Source organism: Fulmarus glacialis, unplaced genomic scaffold, assembly GCF_000690835.1.
Source record: "Fulmarus glacialis isolate BGI_N327 unplaced genomic scaffold, ASM69083v1 scaffold4595, whole genome shotgun sequence".
NCBI classification, from domain to species: Eukaryota; Metazoa; Chordata; class Aves; order Procellariiformes; family Procellariidae; genus Fulmarus; species Fulmarus glacialis.
The window spans coordinates 70,913-86,133 of NW_009213589.1; the positions used below are offsets into that span (position 1 = coordinate 70,913).

Sequence of the window (15,221 nt, forward strand, 5' to 3'; positions counted from 1 at the left end):
ATGATTCAAACACCTTCTCCCCGGTTTGCCGTCTGGCACGCGGGGCTCTGCAGAGCAGATGGATGCTTTCCCTTGGAGTGATCTGGGTGGCCGTTCTGAAATTAGGTTCTTTTCACTCCCACTCATTGCTGAACTCCCCTCCCTTTTACTGCACCCCTGTGTTTTTGTTTTAAGTGCTATCCTCCCCTGCTTTATGCCCTTCTATAAGATGAAGACCTCCAGCATCACCAGCGCTCTCAGCATAGCAGCGGTGAGTGTTTGCGTAGCTGCTGGTGAGGCTGGCAAGGCACCGTCTGCTGTGCGGGAACTGAACAAGGGGTCTCTGGAGCTCTCGGGGCAGGGGGTCACAGCAGCTGGAGCATCAAACAGTACCGCTGGGCAGCTCACCCCACGCAGCACCCTTTAAGGAGAAGCGCAGAACGCCGGTGAGATGTGTGTTCAGCTACAGCCGTTGGGCTTGAAGTAAATGCAAGCAGCTGCCTAGTGCATCCCCCCTCCCCAGGGATGCTCTGCCCAGGGTGAGACCACCGAATTCAGTCTGTTAAACACACAGCGAGCAGCTGGGTGATGAGCACGGCTGAGTTATTAGACTCTAATTAGCCAAGCCAGGGAAATCTATCATCCGAGTGGTTTTTCTCGGTGGCTTGGCTTAGGCAAGCTCCAGGCGTCGTAGCAGAGCTTACGTTGTTCGGAGCACCCCGAATGCTTTTATTCCTGCAAACCCAAGATAACTGTGTGGATGCTCAGTCCGTGCGGCATCCCTATGGGACCCAAAGGCTCTGATATCTAGCACGCTGACTGTGGGTTGCAGGCTGATGTCCCCAGTTTGCTTCCTCAAGCAAGTGTGTTGTCATATAATAAGGCTTCATCTTCATCCAGTTGCTTGCTGGATAGAAACACGATGTACATTTGATCTGGCAAATGTGTTTGCTCTAGGTTTTGAGAGGAATCCAAGTGACTTTATGCTTTCAGACTTCATTTTTCTTATCATTGTGGTGGTGATGGTTGGTGTTCGAAACAGTTTTCTCCGCCTGTTCTTCCCTCTGTTCTGTTGACTCTGAGCAGACTGTGCATTAGGGAATTATTTGCAGCTGCAGCCCAATAACTCACCATGTCGTAGCTCTTTAATTTTTGTGGGGACTGTCCTTTCAGCTATAAGCACTAAGTCGATGGGAATTATTATAGTTATTTAATATTTATGCTGCAGGAGTGCCGGAGGCTCCAGTCAGTTCAAGACTCTTCTGGACAAAGTACTGAGGATACCCAGCAGCAAGCAGAATCGAAGCCTTACTCTATTGAGAGAAAAATAACTCTGTTTGTTTTGTCTCCTTCTATAAGCTAAATTTTTCATTCCTTGTAGAGTATTACTGCAGTTGTCAGATGTGCATATATTTATGTCAACAAATGCACGAAGAGACATTTGTAATGGTAGGGGTTGAGGGGATGTAAGTGGTACCTTTGTTTCAATCAGTTGCAGTAAGTGAGTGAGAGCCTTCACAAACCAGGGATGCCTCCAAAAATGAGCGACAGGGCTCCCTGGGATGGAACGCCAGTGCCAGGACTCTCTGGGAGAGAAGCAGAGAGGGAAGACCCCGAGGAAGCAGCAGACAGTTGCAGAAGCACTGGTGGCATGGCCCAGACTTAACTCTCTGAGCAAGGAAAAGAGCTATTTTACTTGATTTTTGGTTGAAAGAGGTGTGAAGCTGTAAGCAAATTCCATCTCTTCTTGTTTGAGCGTGTGTTCAGGGAAACAGGAGAGTGTGCACCTTGCAGAGATAAACAGGACACATCCAGCTCAACTTCATCCTCAGATCTTTTGTAACCTACGTGCCGGCTAAGTGCTCGCGGCACGGGCAGAAGCAGCCATCAACAACGAGTCCGTTCTTCACTGATCCCCAGGCAGGAGGGCTTGTTCTGCTAGGTGCTGAGCGCCCCGACTCACCGGAGTACATCGTATACTTAAATACACGTACGGGTGAAGGGTATAAGAGGCAGCACCTTCGTAACTAAGAATGGAAAAATCCATTTGATTTTCTAAATCTCTTCTGATCTGAGCAGAAGTGTTCACATAGCCATAGTGATACAGGGATAGACGGGAAGGCTTGCAGGAGAGAGGTACCCTTTCCTTAGACCGGCTGGTACTGCTGAAGAAATCCTGCGTGGTTTGCTGCAGTGTGAGCTGGTTTGGTTGCTTTGTTATAGCCCTAATTTAACAAAATGCCTCTACCAGGTGCCAGTAAAGGTAAGAGACTTAAAGTTTTTTTGCAGATGCTTCCAAACTCTTACAAATTTTGTTGGTAAGTGTTACTTGCTCCTTGCTCTTCGTTGGTGCTCGGAATCTAGGCTACAGGGCTGTGGTTGAAAACGAGATGCAAGATAAAGATAATGAAGATAATGAAGATAAATGGTTTGCTGTCTGCTTCTGTTTTAGGAGGGAGATGTCTGGCCAAATTCTTCGGTTGAAATTAATGTGATCTTTAAACCCCGAGAAGCCAGAGTCTATCAACAAACGGTCTACTGCGACATCTCAGGTACAGCTCCTTTCTCCTGCGTCTGTTACCCACAGTGGAGGCGAGGCACAAATAGAACCAGCCCACTCGGTTCTCGTGTAATTGCTAGGAAGGGTCAGTGGTCAGCAGGGTGGTGCTGGCACATGCCCACGGTCCCTGCAGTTTCCAGGTGGTCTCCTGTCCAAGGCCAGCCCTCAGGATCCCTGGCTACAAGCTTGGATCGCTGATCCCAGAACAACTAAGGCAGTGAAGGGATAAGTTTTCATGCCGTGGGTTTGCCAGTATTTGCTCTGCTGCGAGGTGTCTGTAAAGCCAAAGAGCTACACAGCAGAACAGCTTTAGTAGATGAGCACTAAGCCCCTATAGATCATCTACCTCCAAGTTGAGTCTTTATTACGTGGTTGCATCGTTAGACTCCTGAGGTGGTACAAGCCCAGTTCCAAATGGGCTCCCAGACTCTGGATCACCTCCGGCTACACAGACGCTGCCAGACTTTAAGTGGCCGAGCCCTCCTGAGCACGGGATGTCTGCGAAAGGACCACCTCTGGCCAGCGTGTGCTTCTCTCCCTGCGTGGGAATTGTCACCTTGGGGCTCCTAGTCCGTGGTGCGTACGGGTAGCGTTGCACAGGCCTTGCTGTACTCAGCAGGGTGAACACCCTCCCTGGAAATCAGAGTCTGAGCAGTCCGCTAGAAAAAGCTTTATGCTCATCCAGTCTTACAGAAGTGCTGTCAAGTTTTCTTCTGGGAGCAGTTACCGTTGACCCACCCAAGTTACACCAGCTTTGCCCTTCCAGAGGTGATCGCTTTGCTGTGCTAGCGCGGGGCAGGGAACGCTTGCAGCAAGCTGCGTGGTTCGGGTTACCTTGTCCTTCCTCTGCGTCTCTGCATGGTGCTGCTCAAGGTGTTTTTCAACAGTGGGAGATAGCTGTCAGATTTCCACCCAGGGAACTTTATGGTTTTCCCCATCTAAGAGGAAGAGGTGCAAGACCCGTGGTCCTCCAGCAGCCAGGCTCCTGTTCTGGAGGGTGCTGAAATCGCTAACCCAGCTGCTCTGTTGCTTTCCTTACTGCTCCAAGCTGACAGATACAAATGTCATGAAACAGCTTTTTATTTATACAGTAATTGCGCAGGGTTTACTTGGCAAATGCCACCTACAGTAATTACACAGGGCTTGAGTTAACAAACTGTCTTCCTGCCCACCAGCTGCAGTTGCTGGAGCTGTGGAAGGAAAGGATTGATTTAAAAAGTTGCTCCCGAGGGATTCCTTGCTCAGTGCTGTGCTCCTGGCTCTGGGACTCTTGCTCTGATGATGGGGGTGTCCATCACTTTGCTGCAGGGATCTTCAGCGGTTGTGCCAGGAGAGCTTTTTCATTGCAGAGAAATAGGAAAACTACTTGCATGCAACCCTTGAGCCAGTCTAGGAGCTTTAGGAAACAGCGCTGTGTTTAGAAAGAGGAGCCTGCTCTTGGGAAGACCATGATGGACCCTCGGGAGAACTTAACTCTTCCACTGGCTCCTTGGAAGAGGACCTCAAGGAGATAATTTCAATTATGCACCTACTCCCCATCCCTTACAAAACAGAGCTGATCCACTGTATCGTCAGGGGGTGGAAACTGTCCCAGAGTCAAGGTCCCTGGGTGCAAAAGAGTTTAAAGAAGAAAACAACGATCTTTAGCTAGGGAGTCAATTAATTTTGCTTCTTGATTCCACTAAGAGGCATGACTGCCTTCCTCATGTGCTTGCATGCCAGTCACAGATCCCTTTGGAGGATGGTTTGCAGACAGTGTGCGTCCCTTGCTGGGAATATTTGGAAGCTTTGCCCCGGTGCAGCACTGTGAGTTGTGCGGCTGGATCTCGTGCCCTGCTGGAAAGGGGCTTTGCTGGCCTCCACTTTTTTTGCAGGTGCCTCCATAAATTGCTTAGCAGATGCTTCTGGATCAGGTGGTTTACAGAACTAATCAGCACTGGGCAACTTGCAAAGCTGGCAGTTAAGGAGTGGTTTGAAATTTGCTCTTGGCAAATATTTAAGCTTAAAATGAACTTTCTTAGTTATTCGTGCAAATAAAGCCATGGCTCTTGAGTGCTGGAAGGGAGCACACGGTACGGGGCTCAGACACCTAAAATTCATTTTTAGGTTTGTCTGCACACAGAACTGTATTGGGTTACACCTTGCAAAACCCCTTTCTAAGCCACTCTTGCAGGGAGAAGCAAAATCCCAAATGATGATCGCTCCCTTACCTTGTGACAGAACTGTCCTGCATCATGTAAAACTGTTTATTGTCGTGGTCAGGTGAAAATCACGTTCAAAAACAGTCACAAAACATGGGGACATTCTGTGAACAAGAAACTGAGTGTCAGAAAGCAGAAGTTAAGGACTTTGGCAACGAAGTCTTGTGCTGTTGGGCCACCTACACCCCTATTTATTGGAAAGCAAAGCAGCAATGCCAAGCTGTACACCCTGCATGATGTGCCAAGGTGGTATTCCTACTGAGATCCAAATTCTCGCTCCACGGTACCAGCTGTGGATTTGGGATTGAGGACAAGGAGGCTGTAGCCCCTCCGTGCCCTCGGTCTGTGTGCTCCAGGACATGTTATGGTGGGAGCATCGCAGGGCCACAGCCCCGCTATACCCAGGCCTTGGGCAAAGGCTGGATGTTCCTGAAAGCCCCAGCTCCTAGCAAAGAGGAGGACATACTCTCTTTCTTTAACTCTCAGCTCTCCTGAATGCTGCCTGTAGTTTAGTCTGCTCCTTCTCCTTTGGGAAAAACCCACTCTGAGGTTCACCTGGAAGGAGGAAGAGCAAAATTTCTGGCATTTCCTAAAGTTTCAAGTTCAGTGTAAGGGTAGAAGAAAGGATGGTTTCCATGGACGTTCAGGAGGGGAAGAGGATCTACTGCAGAAGGGGAAGAACTGCCACTGATTTTTTTGATCACAGTGGCCATGGGACATGTCTCAGCATGATCATGGACAAAAGCATGTCACTTGGACATCTTTGCCATTTCCTAAGAGCTTTGATGGCTTAGGCCTAGAGTTTTTAATGAAAATTAAGCCAGACGGGATGCAAGATGGAGAAATCTTTTGACAGTGAGCACCCAATACTGCCTCTTTTATAATATCTGTAAAATAGAAATACCTAGCTCTCCAATTAATGCCTGAGCTGTGAAACATAACTCTCATCTCTGCTATCAGCTGGGCTTTCACTGGATCCACTTAAAAAATGCTGAATTCAACAAAAGCTCCCTAGCTCTTCCTTTCTGGCTTTGGACACTATCAAACGTCCTCATCCCATGGTTGCAAGATCAAAAAGTCAGTAATCATTGAAAAGGCTGTTCCAGGAGAGTTTTTTTTCAAGTTGTGATCTAGTCGCTGTGTTGTCACACCTGGGCTTCTCTTTGCAATAAAAAGTCATTTTGGACATTCTGGAATATCTATGCAGAAGACTTTTTTTTAAAAGCAACCTTCAATCCCTGATCTTTAATAAACGGTGAGCATTGCACAAAAGGAACTTGAAGGAGAGAGGAATGTTTTTGCACAAAAGCTACCGTGAAGGTTCTATACAACTTTTGGGCCTCTCTTTTCTTCCTTGTGCTACTCGCTTTCCGTGCAGAGTAGCATGGGATGGCAGGGAGATCCGAGCCGAAATTCGAGCTAGGATTCAGGCACTTTGGGCTGCTCCAGTGGTTCAGAACAGCCTTCAGCCTGCAAGATCCTGCCCTATGTCATCTTAGCAGATATATGGGAGCAAATTAGCATCTTGGAGTTTGGCTGTAAGCCTTGTGGTCTCAGTTACCTTTGCAGCAGGGGCTGGGTGTATTAGCAGTGTATTTATCGCTTATCTGGTCTCGGTAGTGAGGAGGCTGGCTTTCCATAACTGCTCAGCGTGCTTCAGGTAAGGTGTCTTTACAAGGCTGAGCTCTTGGTATCGTGGTGGGAATGGGTGAGTGCTTCTCTCTGGAGATCATAAAGCCCTGTGTTGTTTAGGCGCTGCTGCCGAAGGTGAGTCCCGGACCACCCCGGTACGGAGCTGTGTGTTGGGCACAGGCGGGGGCTGAGATGCTCTGCCTGCTCTGGGCAGCACTCGACGTGCGTATCGCCGTTATCAGGGAGCTTCGCCTTGCTTGGGCTCCTACCTCTCGGCTCCTGTGCTGTCGTCTCCTGATTGCATCGGTATAGACAGCAGAGTTTTATCTTCGGTTCTGGTTCATGAGCTTTTTGCCTTCACTGAATGGATTTCAGAGCTCATCTAAGTGCACGGGAAGAAATTCAGAGATCATGTTTTAAACTCAGCATCACGTTTTCAGGGTGCAAACTGATTGCTAAATTAGAAACCAGCTCAAGGGGTTGGTTAGAAATTAGAAACCAGCCCAAGGGCATATCTCCTGAGGGAAGAGGAGGGTCCCGTATCTTCTCCTGGAGCATCTAGAGCTGCTCCCATCCAGCCCGGGGGCAGGGACTAGCATTGAGGCAGCCTGGAAAATCCAGGGCAACAGAGGGAATTATTGTACTGAAATGGAAATCTCTCCCTAGGCCGAGAGACCAGGCTGCCCCTGCGCCTCAAAGGGGAAGGCATCGGGCCCCGGCTCCGCTTCAGCTTCGACCAGCTGGACATCGGGAAGGTTTTTGTTGGCTCAGCCCACAGCTATGAGGTGAGCAGAAGGGGCTCGCAGGGGTTGGGGTGGATCCTGGTGGCTCTTGGGGCAGCAGTGAGCCTCGTGGACCTGCGGGATTTCTGGCAACTCAGGCAGCTGTGAGCAGGGGATATTTGAAATAATAATCACATTGGGGGGGTTTCACAGAATCTGCATACTTTTGATGGGGTCTGAAAGGTGTATTGTTCGTGAAGCCCTGATCGCTGCTTTTTGGCAAGCTGCAAAAGGAGGCTTCTTGCAAAAAAAAAAAAACCCTTGATGCACGAAAGCAATACTGGGTCGGAAGGAGAAGTATTCAGAGGCTTTTCTTTCAGCCCTAGGTGCAATGCACCTTTGTACTCTGGCTGTTAAAAAGCAGCTGGAACAAATTTACTGTGTTTGAACTCAAGTCCATTGCAAACAGTTTTCAGTTAAGTGCATCCTACTGATTCCTGGGAGTCAGAGGAAAGCCATATTTTGTTGAACACTCGAGAGATCTACTACCTCGAACAAGTGACACAATCCCGCAGTATTTGTTGAGATTCAGCTCTTTTCATGTTGGGTGAGAAATGCCCACATCTGCCTGTGGGTACCAGCATGCCGTCAGTCACCAGCAAACCCACCCAGAGCAAAGCTGAACTTGGTGCATCTCTGGCTCTATAAAGAGCAAAGCATTTCTTGAAATGAAGCAAAGGACCTTTCTATATATTTGCCTCCCCCCAATGGTGTCAAGTCTTCTTCAAAAAAACCAAGACAGAGCAAGCGAAAGAGGTAGAAAATGAGGCAATACATCATGCCAGACACTTTCAGAAGCTTGGCTGTGGCAGGGAAGGACACATTAAGGTGTTTTCCTACCAAAATATTGTGCTTTCTATGCATTTTTAATGCTGGTACTGTATTGATTCTCTCTATATCAATTTATTATTTTCGTTACTCGAGAAAATGTGAATAAGTAGATGATGCTGTTAATGCTGTCCTAAGCAGCTAGACTGGAGGTAAACCTCTGCTCAGCATAGGATCCTTAAGTGCAATTTGTAACTAAGGTGTAAAACACATGAGAGGAGAGAGTAGTTTTCAAGTTACTGTTGTGGAGTTTGAATATGTGACTATTTTCAACAGCAGCTGCAAAATTAAAAAATAAGGGACATTTCTATGCTTCTGTCTCAGTTTTTCTGACAGGTTTTGCAAGGACAAAAATTAGGGAAAAGAAATCCAAAGCAGATAGGTAAGTCCACGGAAATGACAGGATTTCACCCTGCAGCAATCGGAAACTTTGCAGCTTTGCTCTGGGTAGGTTTGCTGGTGACTGACGGCATGCTGGTACCCACCGGCAGATGTGGGCATTTCCCACCCAACGTGAAAAGAGCTGAATCTCAACAAATACTGCGGGATTGTGTCACTTGTTCGAGGTAGAAGATCTCTCGAGCGTTCAACAAAATATGGCTTGGTTGCAAATTTGCATTTTCTTCTAAATAATGGTAAATTCATAAATGATGGCTGTGAATATTTATGAAAGAGAAACCCAAAAGAACAGGTGGAGCTGCTATGCACCTCACTCTCATCGTTTCTCGACATGCCTGGTTGAGCAAAGACCGAGAAACTATCACATTAAAGAAAAAATAAACGAAACCTAAATTATATACTGTAGCAGAGTTGGGGAGTGCTTCTGAAGTTGGTTATAGTGCTGAACTGAGGTGTCTTCTACATGCAATAAACTTGTTGGCTGCGATGGAAGCTGAACGTGTTCTGCGCTTGGCAGGATCGGACTCATCTGGAGCAGAAGCAGTTGCGTGATGATTCACTAGTAATGCTGCACCCGCCCTTCGGTGCTCTTAGGGACGGGTCTGAATCAACTCGGTGATGCTGAGCACGTCTCTGCACTGCAAGTCGAAGTGGACTGCTCTGTGTCAGGGGAATAAACCCAGAGTGACTCTTTATGTGAGGTTATCACTGCTTTGCATGAAAAAACCCAAAGGCAGAACTTGTCCTGTTGTATTTTCTTTGGCTTCTGCCAAGCAGCAGCACACAGCATCTTCTGCCTTTTACAGATGTTGATTCTTTAATCAGAAAACTAATCAGCCTTCTGTAAGAAAGGAAGATTCCTATGTATTTCTATTTTGCTTTCTTGCTGCTGCAGGCGATCCTGTTTAACAAAGGAGCCATCGATGCTCCCTTCAACTTGGTCCCTCCAGCCACAGCTCTGGGCTCCTGCTTCACCTTTCTCCCCCGGGAGGGCATCATTTTGCCGGACGAGCTCCAAGTCATCCAGATCTCCTTCAGTTCCACCATTCTGGGGCAGTTCACAGAAGAATTTGGGTTCAGTGTGAATGGATCACCTGAGCCTGTGACCTTGACTATCAGGTGAGGAGGATTATAGGAGCTTGGTGGCCACATCTGTAGTTATCTCTGGGTAATCATCTCCCACCTACCTCAGTTTATGATGGAGCAGAGGAAAAAAAGATGTTGTTTAAGGTCTCGGCTCTGATCCTAGCATCCCCACACTAAGAGCCAAGGCTTTTTAACCTTGACTCCAGTTTGAACCTTGCAATTGCAGCAGCAAATGAAGTGTAATTGTCTGCGAGGGGAAATCATAGAATCATAGAACAGTTTGGGTTGGAAGGGACCTTTAAAGGTCATCTAGTCCAACCCCCTGCCCTGGGCAGGGACATCTTCAACTAGATCAGGTTGCTCAGAGCCCCGTCCAACCCGAACTTGAATGTTCCCAGGGAGGGGGCATCGACCATCTCTCTGGGCAACCTGTGCCGGTGTCTCACCACCCTCATTGTAAAAAATTTCTTCCTTTTATCTAGTCTAAATCTCCCCTCTTCTAGTTTAAAACCATTCCCCCTTATCCTGTCGCAACAGGCCCTGCTAAAAAGTCTGTCCCCATCTTTCTTATAAGCCCCCTTTAAGTACTGAAAGGCTGCTGTAAGGTCTCCCTGGAGCCTTCTCTCCTCTAGGCTGAACAACCCCAACTCTCTCAGCCTTTCTTCATAGGAGAGATGTTCCATCCCTCTGATCATTTTGGTGGCCTCCTCTGGACCCGCTCCAACAGGTCCATGTCTGTCCTGTGCTGAGGACCCCAGAGCTGGACGCAGCACTGCAGGGGGGGTTCTTGCCAGAGCAGGGCAGAGGGGCAGAATCCCCTCCCTCGACCTGCTGGCCACCTATGACCATGCCTCCTATGCTCTGAATACCCAGTTTAACTTTCAAAGTCTTGGGTTCCTCTGGAAAGCAGCTTTGCCTTTATTGTTGGGCCAGGGTGGCTCTGTGGCTTTCCAGGACACTTTGCACAGAATTCAGCAGCAGCAGGTTCCTTTTGTGACCCTTTGACATCTCTGAGGACCCCGGGGCTTTAAGTGACTACCCATGCTGGAAAAAAGTTTGACTGGAGGCCGATCAGGAAAGTTGTGGAGATGCCCGCTGCCCAGCCCAGGTACCCAGGAGCTGGAGTGACTCCTTCCTGCAGGTAGCTCATTCCCCCTTGGGCCGTGGCAGACGCTGTGATGGTATCAGCTTTGGGCAGTAGATGGCCTGGGACGTCCCACCTGAAGACACAGGAAGGCCAACAGGGCTTTGGAGATGGGCCAGCCTGGGGGATTCTGCAGCCAGAAGCAGTGTTTTTAAAATCCTCTGTTAATAATCTATACAAAATGGGTAGCAGCAGCCTCAACATCATCTCTCACGCTAATGCGCTGGGACAAGCTGTGCTCCCGGCTCTCGTGCAGCGAGTGCTACGGTTCCTCTGGTCTGCAGCCAGGAAAGTCCTGACATGGGAGACGGGGAGCTCTACAGCAAGTGCTGCCACAAGGACTTGGGCATCATCCCGTGGGCTGGTGCCATTGCAGAAGAGAATCCTCACCGAGCAAAGGGGAGAAGGGGAGGGAAAAAAAATAAAAGCTTGCGGTAGGAGGGGCAAAGCTCACTTCTCAGGACCACAGCAGCATGCGAACTTGTCCCAGCTGGTGTTAACCACGGCCTGGAGGGATAACGTGGTGTAGGCAGGGAGGTTGATGCTGGGTGCTCTGGAGCTTTGGGGCTGGCTGTGCCTCCTCGGCAGCCAGCCTCCTGGGCTGCTGCTGTTGGGAGGCATTAGATCAAGGTAGTAAAGTGATGAAAGGAATCTGCAGTCGATTTTTACCGATAAGGTAAGGGAAATGGATTAAAAAAAAAGAACAACAAGGTTATTACTTTGCAAGACAAGTGGTGAGTAGGGCTGTTGACCTCAGTAGAGAAACAATTATGTTGGCTTTGTGTTTGGAGGGAAAGTGCTGCTTTTTTTGGAAATCAAGAGGGAACATTTCACAATCGAATAATTTATTCTCCTCTGTCCCTCTCCCAAATTGGTCACGGGATGTTATTGCGTAAGCAGTCTTTCTCCTTGAGCAAGGGCAGGTTTCACTTGTGAAGATGCACTTATCACAGGTAGAATGCAGTATTGCTTGGATAGTGCCCACTGCCTCTGCCCCGCGACGGCCTTGTTCCTGGGGAAGGAAACAGCTGTCAGCGGGACAGTTGTCTTCTGGCTTCCCCACAACCAAATGACATGGTCCTTTTTGGCCCACGGATGCCCTGGCTACCAGTGCCCAGCACGTCCTCCCCTTCTCCGTGGCCACTCTCTGCCCTGTTCTGCCAGCACCGCCCTGGGCTCAGTGCAGACCGTGTATCTCAGTGAAAGAGGATCGCTGGTCCTTTTTTTACTTAGTTCTTCCCCATCCTTGCACTTCTCCTTCCTGGATGGTGGCTCCTATGCTGCCCATCTGATGGTACCTCAGCATCCCCACCTGCTCCATACAGCGTCCCTCAGCAGTAACTCCCATGGCAGTCCACTGAGATGGCATCTGCCTCCTTGATTTCTGTCTCGCCTTTTCCAAGGATCCCTCTCCAGCCCTTATCTCTCATTCTCCAGCCCCGCAACTCAAGCTGTTTGTTTTCAAACTCCTGCAAGATGTCCACCCGCCGGGTCAAGCTGAGCCTCCCTCTTCGGGAGGTTTTGGGCACTGGATTTAGGTCTCCATGGAGAAAAACCTCCCAGTTCTTTTGAATGGAGGCGAGCTGGCTGGTGGGACACTGGGCTGCAAAGGAAGGAACGGGGATGAGCATTCAAGTGGTTCCTCTCCCACCTTGTGTTATCCTTCCTGCTCTGCAAGGACCCTGATCTCCCTTCACAAATGCATTATTTAACGCTGCTGTAAAACACAGTTGTTGCCAAAACCACTGCGTTTTCCCCCATTTTCTTGCAAGCTGTGCTGTTATCAGCTGTGGTGCACAGAGCTCTGGGTTGGCTCCTTGCCTGAGCCTTCTGGGCAGTCATTCAGGTTTAACTTACCTGAGCACAGATTCGGGGCGCTCAGCAGAAATGGCAGTCATTTCCCCACTTGCCTGGCAAGGCTCATCCTTGGCAGTTTCTCAACGTGATCCCCGGTCATGGTTGGTTTGGAGGTAGTTTTCCATCATCTCCTGGCAAGTGCTGTGATGGAAAGGATGTCTGCTCCCTTTGCTCTGTCCGAAGTAAGCTGTTGGGGCTTGGGAGGTTAGGTCTGATTATGTGAGGTCCTTGGAGAGGGAACTTCACCAGCAGCAGGGATTTGCTACCTGCCTTACTCTCGGGAACTGATTCAGCTCCAAGAATGGAGAATTAGCGTTGAATTGAAACACCTGAAAGTCAGTTTTTGAGTGCTTTTTGACTACGCAATCTGAAGATGCCCAGACCATAGGTGATTATTCTTTACTTGGAAACCAACCTTGCAAGGTCCTGAATGCTTGTTTCTGTGGTGTTTAGAAAGGGGTGCTGGAAATGGGACACCACGGATGTATGCAGGTCCCTCCTGCGGGATGCTGGGGTCTGATCCTGTGCAGAACAGACCCAGTGGCAGTCCTGCGAATAAAACTAGAAGGCACGGTTCACTGTGGTCCTTGATTTTTAACTAAGAGGCAGAGCTGGTATTCATTGGCATCAACCATGAAATAAATTAATGAATGTTGTGCAGCTCCAAGTGCTGATTTCAGTGGATGTTGGTGAGTTTTGGAGTTTGGAGAACTGGCTGCTGAATTTAAGGACAGGTGAGGAGGTGTGGAGGGTTCAGGACACCCATGTTCGGTGGTTTAAGGTGTGTGTTGCTCTTGGATGTGTCAGCTGGTGCACTGGTGACAAGCTGATACTTCTCTCCAAGGTTCAGCTGTCCACTCTGTAGAACTCTTGCCGCTCTTGTTGCAGTCAGTGGGTGTCTGGGTGCTCCCCTGGATTCATGCCTCAAAATCCTGCATGCCTAATGGTTGCGTGGATCAAGATCTTCTGAGGAAAAGATGTTCATATACTCCATGGAAACACCAGTTCCAGCTAAGAAATACCAAAGCAGGGAACCTGCAGCTGGGAAGGCTAGACACAATGAGCCTCTGTGCCCATCACATTGCAGATGGGGAAACTGAGGCACGGAGCCATCACTTGTTCAGGGTCCTTCATTGGGCCAGCAGCAACCTGGGGACATACCCTTGGCCCCCTGCCTTGACATGGTGCCCTAAGCAGCTATCAGCTTCTACCACTTGGCTTTGGCTGCCTCCTGCCCACATGGATGCCGTGCTGGGCACGAGGGTGACGGGTTGATTTGAAACCCAGTGTGGTTCAGAGACCAGCTTTTATCCATCCGAGCCGTAACGAAAGCTGAACGCTTTGCACTTCTCTAACCAAGCCGATGTCTCCTCTGCCTGTCTTTGTCCTCACAGGGGCTGTGTCATCGGACCGACTTTTCACTTCAACGTACCTTCCCTCTGCTTTGGTGACGTCTCCTTTGGTGAGTGTGCCCTGGGCTTGGACCAGAGGTTGAGAGGTCTGTGCATTACCAAAATGGAGCACTTTAACATACGAGCATCTGTCACTTGTGTTCCTCCATAGCAAGCCTTCAGGGTGTTAAAACCAGGGCTGCTTCTCCTTGGCAGCAGAATGACTGTGCAAGTCCTTGTCCCAGAGAGGCCCAGGGGACGGGACTGCAGGAGAAGGGAGTTTAAGCCACGTACTGGCCCGTAGCTGCTCTGGGTAAATGTTCCTGCTGCAAGGCAAGGACACCATTTACCCACCTGACCTTTAGTGTGAGATGTTAATTAGTGCTGTGAGGCCACCTCATTATCACCTGCCAGGTAATATGCCCAAGCAATAGCTCTGCATCAGGCGCTGGTGTCCTCAGAGATGTGGGCTCCTTCTCCTTCCCCGCCGAAAGCCCAGCTCTGCTGACGGAGCCGGTGGCTGAGCATCCAGAGCGTCTCCATTGAAATGCAGATTCTGGTTCTCCATCTCCCTCTCACAAAAGGCTTTTTACTGAGATGATCTAAAGTTTAAATGTGAAATCAATTGTGGATTGATTGAAGGGCCATTATCATTCTGTGCCCAGGATGCCTCTGTGTTTTCATGCTGTTCATGGACTTTTTAAGAAAACTCGTTACCTTTCCTGAGCCGCTTCCTCCGCTCCCTACATCACCACTCTGCCACTTCTTTGTTTCCTTTTGAATAAATAAAACAACAAGAAACGCACCAGGCAGAAATATGGTTGTGTAATAGGAGATTCATCCCACTTAATCCGATTTCATTAATAAGGCCTTTTCAGCTGAAGGCAGCTATTGTATTTTTTGCCTTTTAACTGTGCTGCTCACTGTTGTCTGTGCCTGGCGACGTCGGTCTCATTTGGGATCGTGAAGTCTCTGTTTGGCCTTTTTGTGTACCTCCTGCCTCCCCGCTGGAGCAGTTGCCAGAGGTGGGCAGCGGTCGCTGCGGATGGGCATGGAGAGACCACCTGCAGTGTCTGCAGGTGGCTTTCCTCCCCATCTGTATTCAAATAACGCTTGGTGAGCTTGGGAGATGTTTCCTTCTCGCAGAGCTGGCCAGCCAAGCCAGATGTCCGCTCCAGAGCAGGTTGTGGGCTGATGTCTCTGCAGAACATCCCCACCGGGTGCGGTTGTATCACTGGTGCGTAACGGAAAGTTAGTGTGAAAGCTAAAGTGATGTAAACCTTTGTGGGCAGTAATCAAAGCCAGTGTGGAGCGTGGGTGTGATGTCCCCGTTTGTTAGATAAGGTGAGGCACGGTTCCTGC

General features: G+C 49.1%; 1 protein-coding gene across 1 annotated transcript in view; it reads left to right on the plus strand.

Annotated features, from left to right (window-relative positions):
* The window catches only part of LOC104077114 (hydrocephalus-inducing protein homolog), a gene marked incomplete at both ends in the record, with an annotated part of 100,529 nt that overhangs the window by 43,472 nt on the left and 41,836 nt on the right, over positions 1–15,221 (plus strand). Inside the window, 4 exons of the mRNA XM_009578232.1 lie at positions 2,432–2,531; positions 7,039–7,157; positions 9,277–9,500; positions 13,863–13,930. Of these exons, the coding sequence (XP_009576527.1) occupies positions 2,432–2,531; positions 7,039–7,157; positions 9,277–9,500; positions 13,863–13,930 (511 nt within the window). The remainder of the gene's footprint in view (positions 1–2,431; positions 2,532–7,038; positions 7,158–9,276; positions 9,501–13,862; positions 13,931–15,221) is intronic.